The sequence below is a fragment of the Salvelinus alpinus genome, chromosome 13, assembly GCF_045679555.1.
Source record: "Salvelinus alpinus chromosome 13, SLU_Salpinus.1, whole genome shotgun sequence".
Classification (NCBI taxonomy): Eukaryota; Metazoa; Chordata; class Actinopteri; order Salmoniformes; family Salmonidae; genus Salvelinus; species Salvelinus alpinus.
Window position 1 is genome coordinate 27,181,197 of NC_092098.1, and position 23,406 is coordinate 27,204,602.

A 23,406-nucleotide genomic window follows, 5' to 3' on the forward strand; every position below is an offset into this window, starting at 1 on the left:
TTATAAAACCTAAGGCAATGCAACATCACAACAACCAATTAAAGTATTGAATGAGTCTCTTCCACTTCCCTCATTAATATAATGTATCAAAGTAAAATCAATGAGGAGGACATATTAGAGGAGACGAAACAGGTGAAGTGTGCACTGCACTTTGTAAATAAAGGGGATGATTGGAGTCTGCCTCTTTAGGCCAGCTGACATTAGTGAACTTGTTTACATTCTCCTCAGTAGTGAGTTTTTCATCAATACAGAACATAATATCTAATATGACTCTTATTATCTTTTAATACCAGTTTGTTGACAGGCAGGACCAGATGTTGAATTACAGCTGCAAGGACAAAACCTACTGTTGAGGATGAATAAATAACAAGCACATATTGCAACAAAACACACTAAGATCATATTAGCGCAATTTATTGACTAACCATGGATGGTGTCTCCATGAAAGATGCAAATGGTTACTTTTCGGTTTGTTGATGATGTTGGTTATACAGACGTTTACAATAATAGCTACCTAGCTACTAGGCCTACATAACATGATTACCTAGCTAGTTTAGCTAAATAGTTTGCAGATACTGCTGTATGGAGCGAACCTTTTTACATAAGGTAAAATCAATTATTAGTTATGATTGTCTAAACGTATTAAACAAGATATAGCTGCAAACATCAATAGCAACTTGACAAATGTAATGCTCGTTGCAGTCTACACCTTCCTCTGGTGTTTGCCTTGTTAGCATGTATGCTAACTGGGTAAGCTAACTAGCTTACAATATCAATTGCTTGTGGCTGAATTAAAGGATATGTGCGTTTCTTTTTAGTTTAAATCGACGAATTAGCATTCATCTCCCATAAATGTGTAAATGCAGCATACTTGAACTGTATAAAGTACATGAAAACATCGGATGCTGCGAAACGACAGTGTTGTTTGTTACAATTTTTCACTTTGAATTCTCAAGCAAGCCGCCATCTTGCAAAGGGAAATTTGCAGCCTCGATATAGTACGCTAAAGTGGCTAACATGCTAGCTAAACGCAACCCAAAGTTATGCTCTATTTTAAAAACATGTAACTTCTGTGCACATATGAAGAGATAGGCACTCACCTCACATTCAGGGAAAAAGTACCGTGTAAGAAGAAAATGTGTTCTTATTGATCTTAAAGGGCAGATGTTTTGTAAACCCGCTGTTGACGGACAGTAGACGGGTCGTAGCAGACAGAACGCTGCACCACATTTGTCTGTCGATGTCCTGGCAGGATTGTAGAAATTGTTATATAGAAAAAAAAATACAGTACTTTCATGATGCACATTTGCATATTTTCTCGGTGCTTACTGTGTGTGTTAAATATGGATTAAAACAGTGATTAGACATTAAGTCAACGTTGTCTAAACTACACGATTTTAAAAATATATTTTTATTTGATATACCGAAGAGGATAATGTTGTGTAACGTTCAAACCATCCCCATAGACGAACTAAAGATCAACTGTGTCTTCCGCCTGACACAAAACATGCTTGTTGATCCTGATTTTAGATTTATCCAAAACATAAATATAAGTAATAATGTGTCCACAGTTTAGATAAATAAATAAAAATACATTTCTTGAATAATACAAATGATCGGTTGGTCGTTTACCTAACCTTACACATGCAACAGAAACGGGAAACTTTCAGATGCCTAACTAACATTATAATTAGAACATTTCTGATTTTCATATCAACTGGATATTCGTTGACTTATGCCAATTTTCGATGTTTTTGTAATTAGATATTATATATGGTCGTGAGTTCAAATGTTATGTTGCGTTCCAGAAACAGGAAATGTAGCAAATTAACTTATTTTAGGCGGAACCTTTGATAAATAAGACTGAAAATACGGAATGTTTATAAGAACGGCAAAAAAAAATGCATGTTTTATTTGTAATTTTCGTAGTACCTTTGTCTGGATAAAATGCATTTACTATCAGCAGAATTCACCAAAGTCACGTAAACTGTTTAAATTTGTTATGTAGAGACAAGCAATTCAACTCATCTGAAACAAGCGATTTGTCTGGCGATGTTCGAGCACTCCAACTGCCTATCCAGATGATGAATGCATGTTCTTTGTACAAACAATTTTAAGACTCGAGGAACTAAATTCCTCTTCATTTGTGTATCTCAAGGTGGGTTTACAATGGAAAACATTCGTTTTGATTGGTCCTTTGAGCAGCCTATGTATTCCTGAACCAGAATTTGGCTTTACAGGAGACGTTGATATGGAGACGTTAAATCTCCATTAAGCCCAGGAAGCAGCCTTTCAACTTGCCATGTAACAGCTTTTCAAACTTAATGTCAAAATACGGTAGTTAATCACGAAAAAGGGACTTTCGATTGACTAACTATCGTCATTGACTGCCGTCACGGCCGGTATGTACTTCTAAAAAAGGTCTAAATAAAAAATGTACAAGCAACCAAATAAATTTGGTATTTTCCACCTCTAATGAATCGCTCAGGTCCCAAGAATCCCGGATAGCATTAACCTTACTGCCATGCATAGTTCAGAAGTCTACAACAACTCAAATGTTTCGGTGCATGTAATTTTGTGTTAATAATTTTTTTTATGTCGTTATGTAGCAATGCTTTAAATGACAACAAATAAAGTAATTACTTTTCTCCAAATAATTACCTAGGCAATTACTACAATCAAGGTGTACAGCGTCGAGAAGAGCTTCTAGGCAGCTGTGCGGTGTTGGTAATACCAGCCTCCAGAGTCATTATGCACGATTGCAAGTAAGTTGTCTCTGTCAGCGAAGCTAGCAAGTAAGCAATCTTCAGAATAATTATCATTTTGCAGCAGAACATACTGGCCAATCAGCCCCACACATTCCTTTTAAAAACACCTATTGATAGGGCTTACGCCAGTTTGGTGCTTCTTGGTTGTACCAGTAGAAATGATGCCCTTATAATTTATTTTATTTAACTATATAACAAAAATTGATTGCATGCATATAAACTACCCATGTTGTGCTTGGGATCCAGGTTTAGAAAGTAATCTGCTATTTTAAATAATAAGTGCCTGCTTAGCATACATTTGTGGTTAAGTAACCTTGTCAGAACAGTCAACCGATGGTCAATTTATTAAGCCTAACAAATAATGTGATTTTTGTTCCCAACGATGAAATTGGGCAGGAGACTGTATCTGTCTCTGTCCGTTTGTGCGTTAGTATGTACATTAGTTGCACACAATATCTCACACAGCACTGGCCTAATTTTGACATAGCTTTGATGAGTGAGGCATCTTGCCATTGAGATCTGGCATTTACAAAATTACACAGATTGGCCAGATGGTGGCGCTATAACATGAAATTGAAAATACTGACTTTGAACGGTCACGCCCCTCACCCCGTTTGACCTAAAGCAGGGGTGGGCAATTCCAGTCCTCGAGGGCCTGATTGGTGTCAGTTTTGCCCCAACCCCAGCTAACACACCTGACTCCAATAATCACCAAATCATGATCTTCAGTTTAGAATGCAATTTCAAATCAAACTTTATTCGTCACATGCGCCGAATACAACAGGTGTAGACTCTACCGTGAAATGCTTACTTACAAGCCCTTAACCAACAGTCCAGTTCAAAAATAAGAAAATATTTATCAAGTAGACTAAAATAAAAAGTAATAATAAAAAGTAACACAATAAGAATAACAATAATGAGGCTATATACAGAGGGCACCGGTACTGAGTCAGTGTGCGGGGGTACAGGCTAGTTGAGGTAATCTGGGGGAGAAGTGTAGGTGGGGCGAAGTGACTATGCATAGGTAACAAACAAACAGCAAGTAGCAGCAGTGTACAAAAGGGAGGGGATCCATGTAAATTGTCTGGTGGGGATTTTATGAATTGTTCAGCAGTCTTATGGCTTGGGGGTAGAAGCTGTTGAGGAGCCTTTTGGTCCTAGACTTGGCGCTCCGGTACCGCTTGCTGTGCGGTAGCGGAGAAAACAGTCTATAATTTGGGTGACTGGAGTCTCTCTGACAATTTTATGGGCTTTCCTCTGACACCGCTTATTATATAGGTCCTGGATGACAGGATGCTTGGGCCGTTCGCACTACCCTCTGTAGCGCCTTACGGTCAGATGCTCAGCAGTTGCCAGGTGGTGATGCAACCGGTCAGGATGCTCTCGATGGTGTAGCTGTATAACCTTTTGAGGATCTGGGGACCCATGCCAAATCTTTTCAGTCTCCTGAGGGTGAAAAGGTTTTGTCGTGCCCTCTTCACGACTATCTTGGTATGTTTGGATCATGATAGTTCGTTGGTGATGTGGACACTCGACTCTCGACCTGCTCCACTACAGCCCCGTCGATGTTAATGGGGGCCTGTTCGGCCCGCTTTCCACAATAATTAGGCTTCTCCAAGCTCTGATGCTGTTGTTGGTCAATTGTAGCCTGCCAAACTTGCTAACTACCTGGTACTCAGCACTATATTGTCCCTCTCACTCTGACATCAATGCGAATGTAATCAAACATCTAATCAAACACTTCATGAGAGCCCATGTACTCATGTTGTACAACATTTCTGTAGGCTATGCACTTGCACGAAAAAACAGAGTGATGGCCTCTATTAAAAAAAGGAGGTCCCATAGGCTAGGCCTAATATATTTATGTATCTACTTTCCTAATATTAAGCACATTGCTTATCTTTACAACAGAAGTATAGCCTACCTGGCTGGCATGAAAATGAACAGTCAGGTAGGGCAAACGCATCCTCCATTCGCTATAAGTGCATAGATTTCATGTATTCTTTTCCCGCTGCCCCTGTTTTGAGACAGGTGCATGATAATGATCCATTCTAAATCAAAACAAATTTCGAGACAGGTGATTGATAAGGCGACTCCGGGATGCTGGCCCTCTAGGCAGAGTTGCAAAGAAAAAGCCATATCTCAGACTGGCCAATAAAAAGAAGATTAAGATGGGCAAAAGAACACAGACACTGGACAGAGCAACTCTGCCTAGAAGGCCAGCATCCCGGAGTCGCCTCTTCACTGTTGATGTTGAGACTGGTGTTTTGCGGGTACTATTTACATTGTCACAACTGAACTGATTGGATCAAACATATTAAGAAGGAAAGAAATTCCTCAAATGGACTTTTAACAAGGCACACCTGTTATTGGAAATGCATTCCAGGTGACTACCTCATAAAGCTGGTTGAGAGTGTGCAAAGCTGTCATCTAGACAAAGGGTGGCTACTTCAAAGAATATAAAATATATTTTGTTTTAACACTTTTGGTTGGTATATGATTGCATATGTGTTATTTCATGGTGTTGATGTCTTCACTATTATTCTACAATGTAGAATAATAAAAATATAGAAAAACCCTTGAGTAGGTGTGTCCAAACTTTTGACTGCTGGAGTGTGTACAGTTGAAGTCGGAAGTTTACATACACTTAGGTTGGAGGCATTAAAACTTGTTTTTCTACCACTCCACAAATTTCTTGTTAACAAACTATACTTTTGGCAAGTTGGTTAGGACATCTACTTTGTGCATGACACAATACATTTTTCCAACAATTGTTTACAGACAGATTATTTCACTTATAATTCACTGTATTACAATTCCAGTGGGTCAGAAGTTTACATACACTAAGTTGACTGTGCCTTTAAACAGCTTGGAAAATTCCAGAAAATTATGTCATGGCTTTAGAAGCTTCTGCTAGGCTAATTGACATAATTAGAGTCAATTGGCGGTGTACCTGTGGATGTATTTCAAGGCCTACCTTCAAACTCGGTGCCTCTTTGCTTGACATCATGGGAAAATCAAAATAAATCAGCCAAGACCTCAGAAGACAATTGTAGACCTCCACAAGTCTGGTTCATCCTTGGGAGCAATTTCCAAACGCCTGAAGGTACCACATTCATCTGTACAAACAGTAGTACGCAAGTATAAACACCATGGGACCACGCAGCCGTCATACCGCTCAGGAAGGAGACGCATTCTGTTTCCTAGAGATGAACGTACTTTGGTGCGAAAAGTGCAAATCAATCCCAGAACAACAGCAAAGGACCTTGTGAAGATGCTGGAGGAAACAGGTACAAAAGTATCTATATCCACAGTAAAACAAGTCCTATATCGACATAACCTTAAAGGCCGCTCAGCAAGGAAGAAGCCACTGCTCCAAAACTGCCATAAAAAAAGCCAGACTATGGTTTGCAACTGCACATGGGGACAAAGATTGTACTTTTTGGAGAAATGTCCTCTGGTCTGATAAAACAAAAATATAACTGTTTGTCCATAATGACCATTTATGTGTGGAGGAAAAAGTGGGATGCTTGCAAGCCGAAGAACACCATCCCAACTGTGAAGCACGGGGGTGGCAGCTTCATGTTGTGGGGGTGGCAGCATCATGTTGTGGGGTGCTTTGCTGCAGGAGGATCTGGTGCACATCACAAATTAGATAGCATCGTGAGGAAGCAAAATTATGTGGATATATTGAAGCTACTTCTCAAGACATCAGTCAGGAAGTTAAAGCTTGGTCGCAAATGGTTCTTCCAAATGGACAATGACCCCAAGCATACTTTCAAAGTTGTGGCAAAATGGTTTAAGGACAACAAAGTCAAGGTATTGGAGTGGCCATCACAAAGCCCTGACCTCAATCCCATAGAAAAGTTGTGGGCAGAACTGAAAAAACGTTTGCGTGCAAGGAGGCCTACATACCTGACTCAGTTACACCAGCTTTGTCAGGAGGAATGGGCCAAAATTCACCCAACTTATTGTGGGAAGCTTGTGGAATGCTACCCGAAATGTTTGAACAAAGTTAAACTATTTAAAGGCAATGCTACCAAATACTAATTGTGTGTATGTAAAATAAAAGCTGAAATAAATCATTCTCTCTACTATTATTCTGACATTTCACATTCTTAAAATAAAGTGGTGATCCTAACTGACCTAAGACAGGGAATTTTTACTAGGATTAAATGTCAGGAATTGTGAAAAACTGAGTTTAAATGTATTTGGCTAAGGTGTATGTAAACTTCCGACTTCAACTGTATGTATGTATACACACACACACAGTGCATTCAGAAAGTTTTCAGACCCCTTTTTCCACATTTTGTTACTTTACAGCATTATTTATGGATAAAGTTTTTTTTTTTTTTACTCAATCTACAAACAATACCCCTTAATGACATGGTTTGGATATGTGTACTAAGTATCCCTTTTTTTATACATTTGTTTTAAGGCACAACTCCAATGAATGGAGACAGCACCTGATTTTGTTCTCAGCACTGCCTGTTCACCAGCCCCAAGCACTACCTCTGCCCCCGGTATTGACTGGTCATCTGCCCCCAGCCCATCTCCCGCACTGAGCCGCAGTGCAGAATTACGCTGAGCAAAAATAAAAATATGTAAAGTGTTGGTCCCATGTTTCATGAGCTGAAATAAAAGATCCCAGAAATGTTCCATACTCACATGAAGCTAAATATCTATTACATTTTTTAGGGAGTGTGCAATTGGCATGCTGACTGAAGGAATGTCCCCCAGAGCTGTTGCCAGAGAATTGAATGTTCATTTTTCTACCATAAGCCGCCTCCAACGTTGTTTTCGAGAATTTGGAAGTACGTCCAACCAGCCTCACAACCACAGACCACGTGTAACCACGCCAGCCCAGGACCTCCTCATCTGGCTTCTTCCACTGTGGGATTGTCTGAGACCAACCACCCGGACAGTTTATGAAACTGTGGTTTTGCACAAGCAAAGAATTTCTGCACAAACTGTCAGAAACCGTCTCCGGGAAGCTCATCTGCGTGCTCTTCGTCCTCACCAGAGTATTGACTTGACTGCAGTTTGGCTTCAGTGGGCAAATGCTCACCTTCGATGGCCACTGGCATGCTGGAGAAGTGTGCTCTTCACGGATTAATCCCGGTTTCAACTATACCGAGCAGATGGCAGACAGCGTGTATGGTGTTGTGCGGTTTGCTGATGCCCCATGGTGGGGTTATGGTATGGGCAGGCATATGCTATGGGTCGAGATGTGTCGCACTGCATGAGGCAAATGGTGGTCACACCAGATACTGCCCCTACCTTTTTTTAATGGAATCTATGACCAACAGATGCATATCTGTATTCCCTGTCAGGTGAAATCCAGATTAGGGCCTAATGAATGTAGTTCAATTGACTGATTTCCTTATATGAACTGTAACTCAGTAATTGTTGACATTACATGTACATTTTTTAAATAAATTATTAAATAGTTTACCAACCCTGTTTTGTAAGCTTTTAAATGATATCAAACTCACCCATTTGTCTTTTCCAGGGATGAAGACATGGATGTCTCACGGTACAGTGGGGTATGCAAAATAGGTCAACTTTGAGAACCTCTATCTCCTGCTCCTGATCCTTGCTCGCCCCGGTCTGCTAACTGCTAGCTTGCCGGCCCCGGTCTGCGAACTGCTAGCTTGCCTGCCCCGGTCTGCTAACTGCTAGCCCCTGCTAACTGCTAGCTTGTTTAGCCGCGGTCTGCTAACTGCTAGCTTGTTTAGCCCCGGCCTACTGTCTGTTAGCTTGTTAGCATCGGCCTGCTAACTCTCTGAATCGCTGTGTCCCCAGTCAGCCCAACCACTCACTGGACCCATATGTTCACTTGGCTACGCATGCCTCTCTCTAATATCAATATGCCTCGTCCATTACTGTCGTGGTTAGTGATTACTGTCTTATTTCACTGTAGAAATCTAGCCCTGCTCAATATGCCTTAACCAACCATGTTGTTCCACCTCCTACATATGCGATGACATCACCTGGTTTAAACGTCTCTAGAGACTATATCTCTCTCATTACTCAATGCCTAGGTTTACCTCCAATGTACTCACATCCTACCTTACCTTTGTCTGTACACTATGCCTTGAATCTATGCTATCGAGCCCAGAAACCTGCTCCTTTTACTCTGTTCAGAACGTGCTAGTCGGCCAGTTCGTATAGCATTTAGCCGTATCCTTATCCTACTTCTCCTCTGTTCCTCTGGTGATGTAGAGGTTAATCCAGGTCCTGCATTGCCTAGCTCCACTCCCCAGGTGCTCTCATTTGTTGACTTCTGTAACCGTAAAAGCCTTGGTTTCATGCATGTTAACATTAGAAGCCTACTCCCTAAGTTTGTTTTACTCACTGCTTTAGCACACTCTGCCAACCCGGATGTCTTAGCCGTGTCTGAATTCTGGCTTAGAAAAACCACCAAAAACCCTGAAATCTCCATTGCTAACTATAACATTTTCCGCCAAGATAGAACTGCCAAAGGGGGCGGTGTTGCAATCTACTGCAAAGATAGCCTGCAGAGTTCTGTATTACTATCCAAGTCTGTGCCCAAACAATTCGAGCTTCTACTTCTAAAATTAGAAGAAGTATTAGAAGTAAATTCACCTTTCCAGAAACAAGTCTCTCACTGTTGCCGCTTGCTATAGACCTCCCTCTGCCCCCAGCTGCGCCCTCGATACCATATGTGAATTGATTGCCCCCCATCTATCTTCTGAGCTCGTGCTACTAGGTGACCTAAACTGGGACATGCTGGGACACACCCCGGCCATCCTACACTCTAAGCTTGATGCCCTCAATCTCACACAAATGATCAATGAACCTACCAGGTACAACTCCAAATCCGTAAACACGGGCACCCTCATAGATGTCATCCTAACTAACTCGCCTTCCAAATACACCTCTGCTGTTTTAAATCAAGATCTCAGCGATCACTGCCTCATTGCCTGCATCCGTAATGGGTCTGCGACCAAACGACCACCCCTCATCACTCTCAAACGCTCCCTAAAACACTTCTGCGAGCAGGCCTTTCTAATCGACCTGGCCGGGGTATCCTGGAATGACATTGACCTCACCCCGTCAGTAGATGATGCCTGGCTATTCTTTAAAAGTGCCTTCCTCACCATCTTAAATAAGCATGCCCCATTCAAAAAATGTAGAACTAGGAATAGATATAGTCCTTGGTTCACTCCAGACCTGTCTGCCCTTGACCAGCACAAAAACATCCTGTGGCGTTCTGCATTAGCCCCCGTGATATGCAACTTTTCAGGGAAGTTAGGAACAAATATACACAGGCAGTTAGGAAAGCTAAGGCTAGCTTTTTCAAACAGGAATTTGCATCCTGTAGTACTAACTCAAAAAAGTCCATGGAGAATAAGAGCACCTCCTCCCAGCTCCCCACTGCTCTGAGGCTAGGAAACACTGTCACCACCGATAAATCCACTATAATTGAGAATTTCAATAAGCATTTCTCTACGGCTGCTTTCCACCTGGCTATCCCTACCCCGGTCAACTGCCCGGCACCCTCCACAGCAACCCGCCAAAGCCCCCACCATTTCTCCTTCACCCAAATCCAGATAGCCGATGTTCTGAAAGAGCTGCAAAATCTGGATCCCTACAAATCAGCCGGGCTAGACAATCTGGACCCTCTCTTTCTAAAATGATCTGCCGAAATTGTTGCAACCCCTATTACTAGCCTGTTCAACCTCTCTTTCGTATCGTCTGAGATTCCCAAAGATTTTCAAAGGGGGTGACACTCTAGACCCAAACTGCTACAGACCTATATCTATCCTACCCTGTCTTTCTAAGGTCTTCGAAAGCCAAGTTAACAAACAGATTACCGACCATTTCGAATCCCACAATACCTTCTCCGCTATGCAATCTGGTTTCAGAGCTGGTCATGGGTGCACCTCAGCCACGCTCAAGGTCCTAAACGACATCATAACCGCCATCGATAAGAGACATTACTGCGCAGCCATATTCATCGACCTGGCCAAGGCTTTCGACTCTGTCAATCACCACATTCTTATTGGCAGACTCGACAGCCTTGGTTTCTCAAATGATTGATGATTGATGAATGATGAATGATGTTGCTCTTGCTGCCAGTGATTCTCTGATACACCTCTACGCAGACGACACCATTCTGTATACTTCTGGCCCCTCTTTGGACACTGTGTTAACTAACCTCCAGACGAGCTTCAATGCCATACAACTCTCCTTCCTTGGCCTCCAACTGCTCTTAAATGCAAGTAAAACTAAATGCATGCTATTCAACCGATCACTGCCTGCACCTGCTCGTCCGTCCAGCATTACTACTCTGGATGGCTCTGACTTAGAATACGTGGACAACTACAAATACCTAGGTGTCTGGTTAGACTGTAAACTCTCCTTCCAGACTCTCATTAAGCATCTCCAATCCAAAATTAAATCTGGAATCGGCTTCCTATATCTCAACAAAGCATCCTTCATGCATGCTGCCAAACATACCCTCGTAAAACTGACCATCCTACCGATCCTCGACTTCGGGGATGTCATCTATAAAATAGCCTCCAACACTCTACTCAACAAACTGGATACAGTCTATCACCAAAGCCTCATACACTACCCACCATTGCGACCTGTACGCTCTCGTTGGTTGGCCCTCGCTTCATACTCATCGCCAAACCTGTAGCCAGTGGGTTATCTACAAGTCTCTGCTAGGTAAAGCCCCACCTTATCTCAGCTCACTGGTCACCATAGCAGCACCCACTCGTAGCACGCGCTCCAGCAGGTATATCTCACTGGTCACCCCCAAAGCCAATTCCTCCTTTGGTCGTCTTTCCTTCCAGTTCTCTGCTGCCAATGACTGGAACGAACTGCAAAAATCTCTGAAGCTGAAAACACTTATCTCCCTCACTAGCTTTAAGCACCAGCTGTCAGAGCAGCTCACAGATTACTGCACCTGTACATAGCCTATCTATAATTTAGCCCAAACAACTACCCCTTCCCCTACTGTATTTATTTATTTATTTTGCTCCTTTGCACCCCATTATTTCTATTTCTCTTTTGCACATTCTTCCACTGCAAATCTACCATTCCAGTGTTTTACTTGCTATATTGTATTTACCTCGCCACCATGGCCTTTTTTTGCCTTTACCTCCCTTATCTCACCTCATTTGCTCAGACTTATTTTTCTACTGTATTATTGACTGTATGTTTTGTTTATTCCATGTGTAACTCTGTTGTTGTATGTGTCGAATTGCTATGCTTTATCTTGGCCAGGTCGCAGTTGCAAATGAGAACTTGTTCTCAACTAGCCTACCTGGTTAAATAAAGGTGAAATTAAAAAATATATATATATATATATGTTTTGTCATTCATGTCCAAAAAGTAATTTTCTGACCACTTCTTCCATGGGCAAACATGTATGGAAAGTTTTGTTCAAATCAAAAGGGATGCTGTCAAAAAGTTATTTAATTAATATGGTTTACCCAGTCTCTAGAGCCCAGTTTGTGCAGATGTACAGTACCTTCAGAAAATATTCATACCCCTTATTCTTATTTGACATTTTGTTGTGTTACAGCCTGAATTCAAAATGGATTGTTTTCTTTCTCATCCATCTACACACATTACCCCATAATGACGAAGTGAAAACATGTTTTTAGACATTTTTGCACATTTATTCCAAATGAAATACAGAAAATCTCATTTACATAAGTATTCACACCCCCGAGTCAATACTTTTGTAGAAGCACCTTTGGCAGCAGTTACAGGTGTGAGTATTTCTGAGTAAGTCTCTTAAGAGCTTTACAAACCAGGATTTTGCTACATTTGCCCATTTATTATTTTCAAAATTCTTCACGCTCTGTTAACATGGTTGTTGATCATTGCTAGACAACCATTTTCAGGTCTTGCCATCGATTTTCAAGTAGATTTAAGTCAAAACTGTAACTTGGTCGCTCAGAAACATTCACGGTCTTGGTAAGCAACTCCAGTGTAGATTTGGCCTTGTGTTTTAGGTTATTGTCCTGCTGAAAGGTGAATTAATCTCCCAGTGTCTGGTGGAAAGTAGACTGAAGCAGGTTTTCCTTTAGGATTTTGCCTGTGCTTAGCTCTTTCCCATTTATTTTTATCCTAAAAAAACTTCCTAGTCCCTGCTGATGTCAAGCATACCAATAACATGATGCAGCCACCACCATCCTTGAAAATATGAAGAGTGGTACTCACTGATGTGCTGTGTTGTATTTGCCCCAAACATAAAGCTTTGTATTCAGGACATAAAGTAAATTTCTTTGCCACGTGTTTTGCTGTTTTTTTGCAGTGACTTATTGCAAACAGGATGCATGTTTTGGAATATGTTTTATTCTGTACAGGCTTCCTTCTTCACTCTGTCATTTAGATTTAGTTAATTTATAAACAATTCTAAAAACCTAATTCCACTTTGACATTATGGGGTATTGTGTATAAGCCGTGTCTTTCTTTATCCCAATGCAGTTAAGCCAAAACCACGCCCCGTTATTCAGAGAGGCGTTCTACAACGCGTTGAGCGCTCTCCAAGTCCGGAAGTGAATATCACGTAGCGCGAAATTTAAGTAACTGATTAATACCATTTGTCCTTGTATTGCAAGATTGAAAAAATATAATAACATAATGTCGTGGACAGAGCTAGCATTAACGTCCCTTAAAGCTCAAAGACAGATTCAATGGCTGTAGCATAGTGTATTAGACTGAATGATTAGCTAATAAATATTTGAGAAATTATGAATAATAAGCATATGCTTTTACCTGATAATAGACTACTAATGATAATATAACAACTTAAAATACCGAATACATAGGCAAATGTTACCAAACATGATGATAATAATAGGCCTGCATTACGGTAGGCAGCTAATTGTTAAATTACACTTTCCATCCTTGCGTTACCTTGGAAGGTCCCTGTCTCTGCGCTCGTCGCCTGTGAGTGAGACAACGCTAGCTAGCCAATGGGAGCGTAGTAGAACGCCCTTCTGAATAACGGGCCGTGGTTGTCTTAATTGTGTTGGGAAAAAGAAAGGCGTGTGTAGGCCAGTGACACAAAATCCCAGGCTGTAACACAACAAAATGTAGAAAAAGTCCAGGGGTGTGAATACTTTCTGAAGGCACTGAAGTAAAGCAAAACGTCTAAAATCAGGCATTAGAAAAAATTATATATTTCCCCCCCCTGCACCACCATGCATATCCTAAGTGAAGCATGCTGTTCCTTTCTCTATTTTTATCTTCTATCTATTGCTCTCTTGTCAGTCAGTCAGTGTTCTGCCTCTCTTCTAAACAGTCAGTCAGTTGTACTGGTGGCTGGCTGGCTGGCCGGCCCCTCGTCCTCATCAGACCTTAATGCCCGCTGAATAGGACAGCTGTGTTGACAGTCTCTGTGCAGGGCCCCAGTGCATCATATGGCATGGCCTTTGTGATCAGCCCTAATCTGAGCACGCTCAACTGCCGCTTCACTTGCACTGGCGTGACCTCTGTTCACCCTGTCCACTCCCTGCACAACATGAGAGGGAGAGAACTTGTCGGTCGCCGCATTGGCATGGAACAGACTGTACTGAAGTCTTCCCTCTGGCTGACTACAGCAGCAACTTCATAGATGCATCCCAAATGGCACCCTATTCCAAATATAGTGCACTAAATTTGACAAGATGCCTATGGTCATTGGTGCACTATATATGGAATGGGGAGCCATTTGAGATACATCCCACCTCATTACTTTATAACTTCTGCAGAGGTGACTAACGTCAGTGGCCCCATCACAGCCTCATTTGGACCTGAGTGTCTCTCCACAAATTCAAATACGTCATGTGTTTATGTTGATCTTTCCACTGCACCAAGTAGATACAGTATTTGCTAAGGAAGATGACCCTGACAGTTCAGTAGGATATAAGTGTCCTAGCCAACTTGTTGTTTTGGTATCCAGTAAGAGTAAAGCACATTTAAAGCACATTTACCAGAAAAACAGTGCAAATGCAAAGTTTGGTAACAATGACGGTTTGTGCCGTTTGTGCAGTCATTCTGTTACCAAACTTTGCTCTTTTAAGTTAATGTGTTTTTGTAAAATGTTCTGTGGAAATTGTTAAAAGTAGTCCTTGTGCGTAGTTGTATGGTTTAACTTTGCAATCATTGGTTTTTGTTTGACATACATTTTAGAGTATAAAATGTCTGTCTCAGTGTCACTCTCTTACCATGGAATTTCCCCAGAGTAAAAAATTGTCTGTCGATGGTTGAAACACTTCATCATCTCAAGGGTACACCTGTCCATTTTGGATGGGGGAAATAAAGTGACATGGAGCTCAGCTTATAGTAAATAATGTGTGTGTGTATTGAGAAGAAGCGTTGTTTTTGCATCGCAGCCCTTATCTGACTGAACACTGTATTTGCTACAGCTGTTTTTTTAAGGTTAAATACATGTAGGCCTATTAGGGTACAAATAAAACATTGTAGAAATATTGAAAGTAAAATCACAGCCTATCATCCCCTCTGTAAAAGATAACATTTAACAAAACACATTGCGTAACAGTCAATTTAGACTACACTAGACTTCCCACGGTTCCTAAGTAAATAAATGCAATATTGCAGTGTTTTCTTTTATATAATCAGCTCTGCCCCCCATCCTCATTTCAAAATGTACAAGACATCAGGTCATTGCTGTCTGTCCAGTGTCTACCCTTTCTTTCTCGACACAACCGCCCTCTCGCTCTCTCTTTCATATGGTTCCCCGAGGTTGAGCTGTGGTTGTGTTTTTTAACTAAGTAGTCCAATGTCACCATGCGTTCTATTAGCCCTGTGCATCCATTTTGCACCGGTCAAACCTCCTATTCTTGTGGTTCAGATCAACATGTTGCTAGCAGAGAAATGGCTAACCAGAGAGAGATAGCGAGAGAGAGAAACTGTACTGCCTCCACCCGCCTTGTTTTCATCTGAACTGCGTCGACCCGAGTGTGTCGGAATCATTCTTGACATGCTCCACTGCCTCTCTTCCTCTCTCTTTTTAATGTTTGATATCTCTGGAGGGAGAGAGATGCAGGAGAGAGGAATGAAAGACTACATGAGAGCAAGAGAGAGAATTAAAGCGGGAGTGAGAGCGAGGGAAAGTGTGCAAGAGAGAAAGAGGGAGGGGGGAAGCTGTGAGAGTGATCAGCATTTAGCCAATGAGTGCCCCCCCATAGATAGATGGTGTGTTGAGTGATCAGGTTGTCTGATGGACAGACTTGGGTAGCTCAGGAAAGTGTGAGATGCAGACCTGGGTCCAAATAGTATTTGAAATCTTTCAAATACTATGACTGCTTGATTGATTCTGCCTCGGTGGGTTTGCACTTTTTGGATCTATTCCATTGGTTCCATTGTGTCAGGCAGGGCCCATGCACCCCCAAAATCTGAATGTGCATTAAGTATGTAAGGAAGTATGGGGGGTGGTCAGATATAGGGGTTAGGCCTCCCATCTGTGAATTGGAGAATTTTTGCTATTTTCTGACACCCACCTGAAACAGCTTTTTCCTGCGATCTGAGCCATAATCATAATGCTTAAATCTATGTAAGATTTTTTTTTTTTTTAAGAAACAAAATATGCTTCTCTGTAAAAATCTGGATAAAAGATTGAAAGGAATGTGAGTCTTATTCAGTACATTTAGTAATTGTTTGCTTCTCTAAAGTCTACCAATCTTGCCAGCAGGTATGCCAGCTAAGATACTTAGACAAGCTAGCGCAGGCTAACAGCCTGAAATGGCTTCTTGGTTGCTAGTTATGAGGTTGGGAGATTGGGAACCCATCTGGACTAGCTAAAGCCAACTTCATAAAATTGCTAGCTGGCTAGTAGTATTACAGAGAACCAACAACAAAACATGTAACGTGGTCCTCTGTAGCTCAATTGGTAGAGCATGTGCCCCCTCAGATTTGTCGTGAGGGGGCACGTGCTCTCGTGCCTCTGGTGCCAGGAAAGCTCAATCAAAGATAGTACAGTATGAAGATAGGCAGAAACGGTTTCTTCAGTAGAAATCCCTGATCACACTTGTAGGCAATGTCATGGCGACGTTGGCTAGCTAAACTCACGCGCAGAAATGCATCATCGGGACTAACGGGTGGTCTCGCACCGAACTGTGCATGTACAGGCCATCAAATCAAAGGCACTCCTTCAATATAAAGTTGTTGTTTTTTACAAAAATGAAAATATGTCAATTTGTCACTTTCACGTGGTTGGAGTAATATGTTCAACTACTTAAGACAATGGCTCAAATCTAGCTTGTGCCTTTAGATTTTTAGAAAATTAACAACTAAGGAAGAATTTTTCACTTCTCATTGACGTCTCAAACCCCGGCCTGGTCTGTTTTGCAAGCGTTCCCGGAAGTCTTGTGATGTTACGCCTCTGGGTTTAGAAACTCTATGGCTCAATCAAGCACATCTAAAGTATTTGAAAAAGATTGAATACTATTTGAATCCAGTGCTGTGTGTGTGATGTAGCTGTTATGGTCTTCGTTCTCGCTGGGCTGTAGTTTCAGATAATTGGATGCTAAGGCTAGTCTAGCTAACACCTAAAACTCTATCCTCCTGACTTCAGAGTCTGGAATGACTCTATGATGTTGTCGGCACAATGCGTTGACAATAACGGGGGCTGTGCTTTTACTCTTTGGTTCGCCTCTGTGTCTTTATCACTCAAACACCCAGCCACACACAGCACCCAAGCGCCGGCCGTTTAAATTACAATGGTTGGATTTTCAAATCCAAACAACGAGAGGTCTCAACCCCTGAGAAAAAAAATACATTTCAGAGAACTAATCAAACCTGTTGCACAATTTCTGAGTAAATATTGCATTAACAAACGGCCTCCTTTCCAGACCACTGTGGTCAAAGCTCTCCGTGCGCTGTGAGTCACGTCGGTTGCGTCAGCCAGGCTATGCTAAGGCTCCACTGACCCATAACCTCACAGCCACAGTATACCCTGGCTGGCATAAATCTAATCAAATAAAATGTATTTGTCACATCCGTTGAATACAACGGGTGTAGACCTTACCGTGAAATGCTTACTTACAAGCCCTTAACCAACAATGCAGTTTAAGAAAGAGTTAAGAAAATATTTACCAAATAAACTAAAGTAAAAAATTGTAAAAAGTAACACAATAAAATTACAATAACGAGGCTATATACAGGGGTACGGGTACCAAGTCAATGTGCGGGGGTACAGGTTAGTCGAGGTAATTTGTACATGTAGGTAGGGGTAAGTGAAATGTGAAAGAAAACATTTTCTAGTGTGTGAATCTTCTGCATAGTAAGAAGTTGGCTACATTTGGTAAATCCAGCGGTGTGGTTCAGTGGCAAAAACAAACTTTTAGTTCTAAAACTAGGCCACCATTTTGTTAAATTGTTGTCAGGCTACTGTTTTGGTTGGTTGGTGTGCTGCAGTATTCTAGTCAGGGAGAGAAGGGCCTGCATAGGCCTCTGTTAATACTGCATATGTCCCAAATGGCACCCTATTCCCTATATAATGCACTACTTTCATTTTACATTTTAGTCATTTAGCAGACGCTCTTATCCAGAGCGACTTACAGTAGTGAGTGCATACATTTTCATATTTGTTCGTACTTTCAACCAGAGCCCCAGTGTAACTCGTAACGTTTTCCCCTCTTCATCTTTCAGAGATCTGCCAGACGATCCCAACGTAGAATGGAGCATCTCAATGGCCTCCTCTCTAATGCTGAAGCACATCAGAGCACACTCCATCAACCTGGTATGATGATCAACTCATCACTGAATCTCACTATTATTTCTCATCCTGAAAAATGCTAGAAAATTTGTGTAGACTGTTGTGTGTATCGGTTTTTGCACCACATTTTTCTGATCATTGTCAATAGTGTTTTGTATCTGCGTATGTCTCTCACAGGCTTCCCAAGATCCACCGATAATGAAATGAAAGAGGGCCATGTCTTTCTTTCTTTCTTTATATTAACCCCACATTACATGTAAATTAGCCTAATCCCAGATTGGTTTGTGCTGTCTGTCTTGTCAACTTCTATAGTCATTGTCATGCAAAATAATGGCAATGAGCATAGGAGTTGGCAAGATTTTAAATATTTCCCTCAGGCCAGTACATGGGTTAGATTAGAAGGTGGGTGGTGTCCTACTTTATGTTTGGTTTCAGGGGCATAGTCATGGTCAGCATTTAGCCTCTGCCTCACTCACTCTCAAACTACTGTGTCTTTAGTCAAGTCATTTTTCTTTCTCTTTTCTCTTTCTCTTTTCATCTCAGACTAGCCACCCGGACAGCTGATTAAACTGTGGCTTTGCAGTACCAAATAATTTCTGCAGAAACTGTCAGAAAACCGTCTCCGGGAAGCTCATCTACGTGCTCGTCGTTCTCATCAGGGTCTTGACCTGACTGCAGTTTAGCGCTGTAACCGATTTCAGTGTGCAAATGCTCACCTTCGATGGCCACTGACACGCTGGAGAAGTGTGCTCTTTATGGATGAATCGCAGTTTCAACTGTACTAGGCAGATGGCAGACAGCATGTATGACGACGTGTGGGCAAGTGGTTTGCTGATGTCATCGTTGTGAACAGAGTGTCCCATAGTGGCAGTGAGGCATTTTATCAATGGCAATTTGAATGCACAGAGATACCGTGATGAGATCCTGAGGCCCATTGTCTTGCCATTCATCTGCCACAATCACCTCATGTTTCAGCATGATAATGCACGGTCCCATGTGGCAAGGATCTGTACACAATTTGTATAACAGAGTGCTCCAGTTCCCGCCAATATCCAGCAACTTCGCACAGCCATTGAAGAGGAGTGGGACAACATTCCACAAGCTACAATCAACAGCCTGATCAACTCTATGCAAAGGAGATGTGTCGCACTGCATGAGGCAAATTATGGTCACACCAGATGCTGACTGGTTTTCTGATCCATGCCCCCCTACCTTTTTTTGTGACCAACAGATGCAGAAATGTTTACAAACCATGTTTGTAGATTAGGGCTTAATGAATTTAACGCAGTAATGTCTTTTGAAATTGTTGCAAGTTGGGTTTAATATTTTTGTTCAATGTATTTATTTTGCATATAGCCTACATTTCACATTGATATTTGATAGCTATCTTATGTTATGGCATAAAGTATCTTCAAATTAATACTTTTGTTGTTTCAGGTGCTGACCTTCGATGGAAGAGGAGTGGCCATAGCAATCACACTGCCATCTACAAGTCTATCAGGTACGAACTAGACTAGACTATGTCCTTACAACACTGTCCGTCATTGTAAGGCGGACCTGTGTGTGTCCTTTAGATTTAATTGTATTTTAATAGTTTGTTTTTGATCCGTTTGTGGCAATCCCAAGGGAAGTACTCTAGGAAACACATATTGTCCACAGATCCAGGACCTATGCCAGGAACCAGCCCTGTAGGCTACATTCCTAGACTCCATAATTATAAAGCATACACACACCACATGCTAAACATCTCGGCACACATTAACCTCCCTTCCCCCACCCCACTATAAACACACACGCACACACACATACAAAACCACATTGTTGCATAGTTGAGAGGTCGACCAAACCCACACTCCACCGCTGGATCTGCAGATGGCCCTGCTCTCAGAAACCCACATAAAATCACTTCCTAATGAGAGTAGGGAGGAGAACTAGCGAATGAGAGAGGAGAACTGGAGAGGACACCAGTCCAACAGTAGCATCAGACTATTGTGAAATGAAATGAAGAATGTTTGGTCGTGTCATAGTCTCCCGTGATGATAAACTAATAGATGTTAAAAATGTAGTAGCTGGCCAGTGTGCACAGGAGATTTGGTTTTGGGTTCCCTCAGCAATTATTGTGATGTGTACGTAGCTACATTACAGTGTAGTAAGGTTTACACAGTGAGTGAAGAAAACACTGAAATTAGTATGATATGTTACATTTGGTATGGTTATATAAGACAGATGATTGCTTAAGGCAAGGTAAGGGTGAATGGGTGGGTGTATAACGTGAATGTCTAGCAACCCAAAGGTAACGTTAGCCACCTAGCTAGAATTCGTAACATATAATACGAAATGGATGATGGACATTCAGAAATTAATACATGCCATGTGTCTCGGATTTACGTACATAATAATATGAAATGCTCCAAGACCAGGTTGTTCTGAGCTGAGCCTCCATGGCTCTCCTCCAACACCCAGACCTCGTCTCTTGTCTGAGAAGATGAGTGTGTTGTGTTGTCCAGATCACATCCCATGATTCCCATTAGACATAGACCCACAAGTGATGCACACTGTTTTCTCCACCATGCCAAATCCTCAGGATTTGCTGTATGGAGTTTTATTTTGTCTCTTGGTTAAAAAAAACATTGTGGAAGTGAATGTATAAGGCCATCTGTATTTCGTCAACTTGGATTAAGTCTCCAATGAGAGCCTGTACTGAACAGGGAAGAAGAGAAGTGAAGCGTTCTCTAGCTTTCAGTCACTGATGAGAGTGGGAGAGGAGAGGGAGAGTTACTGTAGTGACTGTGAAATATGACATGGAACATCCAGAGACCGGATGGTAATCCATAAATTACCAGGAACCACATGACAATTCATTAGAAAACATCAACAGGTTGACGACAACAACAACAAACTACCTGCCCTCCAGGACACCTACACCACCCGATGTCACAGGAAGGCCATAAAGATCATCAAGGACAACAACCACCCGAGCCACTGCCTGTTCACCCCGCTATCATCCAGAAGGCGAGGTCAGTACAGGTGCATCAAAGCAGGGACCGAGAGACTGATAAACAGCTTCTATCTCAAGGCCATCAGACTGTTAAACAGTCAACACTAACATTTAGCGGCCGCTGCCAACATACTGACTCAACTCCAGCCACTTTAATAATGGGAATTGATGGAAATGATGTAAAAATGTATCACTAGCCACTTTAAACATTGCCACTTAATATAATGTTTACATACCCTACATTACTCATCTCATATGTATATGTATATACTGTACTCTATATCATCTACTGCATCTTGCCATCTTTATGTAATACATGTATCACTAGCCACTTTAAACTATGCCACTTTATGTTTATATACCCTACATTACTCATCTCATATGTATAGACTGTACTCTATACCATCTACTGCATCTTGCCTATGCCGTTCTGTACCATCACTCATTCATATATCTTTATGTACATATTCTTTATCCCTTTACACTTGTGTGTATAAGGTAGTAGTTGTGGAATTGTTAGGTTAGATTACTTGTTGGTTATTACTGCATTGTCGGAACTAGAAGCACAAGCATTTCGCTACACTCGCATTAACATCTGCTAACCATGTGTATGTGACAAATAAAATTTGATTTGATTTGAACAATCCCCAATTGCATATTATCTTATTCCTAACATTTCAGAGGTTACTTTGCTGCCTTGCTACTTTCCCTTGTGAAGGCTTAAAGATGTTGACCTTTTACCCATTTGAGCTGCAGCCAGGGAAACGGAACCTTCGGGTTTAATATGGCTGGAAGGGCCATACTGTGTCCTGATAATTATTGTGTATTATTCACTCATACAAAGTCTTTCACTGCCCAGAACTTTGGCAATGTAATTAGTTCCCAGTCCAGATTTTATTTAACTATTTGTCTCATAGGAAAACCTGGGGAAAGCAAGTAAGCCTATGTGTAGGATTTTCTTGCAAGTCAAAGTTTGTCTGCTCAGTCCTCAGTAACTATTGTTTTTTTTCTTGCCCCTCCCAACAGCTATCTCACTTCCACTGGGAAGTACCAGATGGTGAGTATTTTTTATTTGACCGAGCCCTTATCAGAAATTACACATTTAAAACCATTTGCATCAGTTACATGATATGTTGCATGTTGGTAAATGGAGTTTTGAACTACAAATCTAAACTGGTACACTTATAAGCTCGTAAGGACAACAAGTGAGAACTGATCTAAAGCAGTGTAGTTGGAACTGGAGCCTAAGAAAAGACCGCCATCTAGTGTTGAAATTAGTGTGTGTCACTTGCACTTAGTCAGCTGGTGGCAGTAGGGAGTAGATGGGGACACAACAAACTGGGTGATATTCCTGTAATTGTAAATAGACTGAATATGAATGAAGTACCTAAAAATCCTGCAGGAACTTTATTCTTAGTCAGCCTATTCACAATTACAATAATAAAAGACAAGAGGGCATTTTACAAGTGGACCTATAACTCCCCTTTATCACAGTCGCCATTTGTCCCTTTCTCCTGACTGGATGTGAATCTATTCCCATACAACAACCCCCTCCCTCCTCTGTTACACTTGTGTTTCCGCCAAAACTTTATGGCTTTGGCCTTTGTAAGATAGTGGAACCACATCATCATAGCCCCTCCTAAAGCTTTGCACTGCTCAGGCCAGGGTCCAACTTTTAAACTCCTCTTAATGTAGCAGATGGGCAGATCTCTCTCTCTCTCGTTAACTCCATCTTGGCCAAGATTAATCTGCCTGACATCTGATTCAAACCTTCCTCTTACATAATATTCAGACCCTTGAACCCAGCTGTCTGGATCTTGACTCTTATTTGTGAATTAATTGTAAATGAAGTAGTTACTGCTATTACTAGATACATTATGGCTCACAGTAGAAAATATTGCATGTTTTAAGTGTTATTAGACCTATAGAGT

The 23,406-nt window shown here is 41.5% G+C and overlaps 2 protein-coding genes across 16 annotated transcripts in view; one reads left to right on the forward strand and one right to left on the reverse strand.

Annotated features, from left to right (window-relative positions):
* The window catches only part of LOC139537468 (nuclear receptor corepressor 1-like), a 121,745-nt gene extending 118,975 nt beyond the window's left edge, over positions 1–2,770 (reverse strand). For 10 of the 11 annotated variants that reach the window (XM_071338799.1, XM_071338795.1, XM_071338803.1 and 7 more), the window contains exons 1-2: positions 2,662–2,770; positions 1,101–1,245 (exon numbers count right to left, since the gene is read on the reverse strand). The gene's annotated coding sequence lies outside the window, so the exon portion shown is untranslated. The remainder of the gene's footprint in view (positions 1–1,100; positions 1,246–2,661) is intronic. The other variant, XM_071338794.1, reaches the window with a different exon arrangement.
* Positions 1,866–23,406, forward strand: part of LOC139537475 (P2X purinoceptor 5-like) — a 53,435-nt gene continuing 31,894 nt past the window's right edge. For 2 of the 5 annotated variants that reach the window (XM_071338829.1, XM_071338830.1), the window contains exons 1-5: positions 1,868–2,158; positions 2,666–2,765; positions 18,411–18,501; positions 19,915–19,978; positions 22,502–22,532. In XM_071338829.1, coding sequence (XP_071194930.1) covers positions 2,089–2,158; positions 2,666–2,765; positions 18,411–18,501; positions 19,915–19,978; positions 22,502–22,532 — 356 coding nt within the window. In that variant the 5' untranslated portion in view covers positions 1,868–2,088. The other 3 variants (XM_071338831.1, XM_071338833.1, XM_071338832.1) reach the window with 3 other exon arrangements.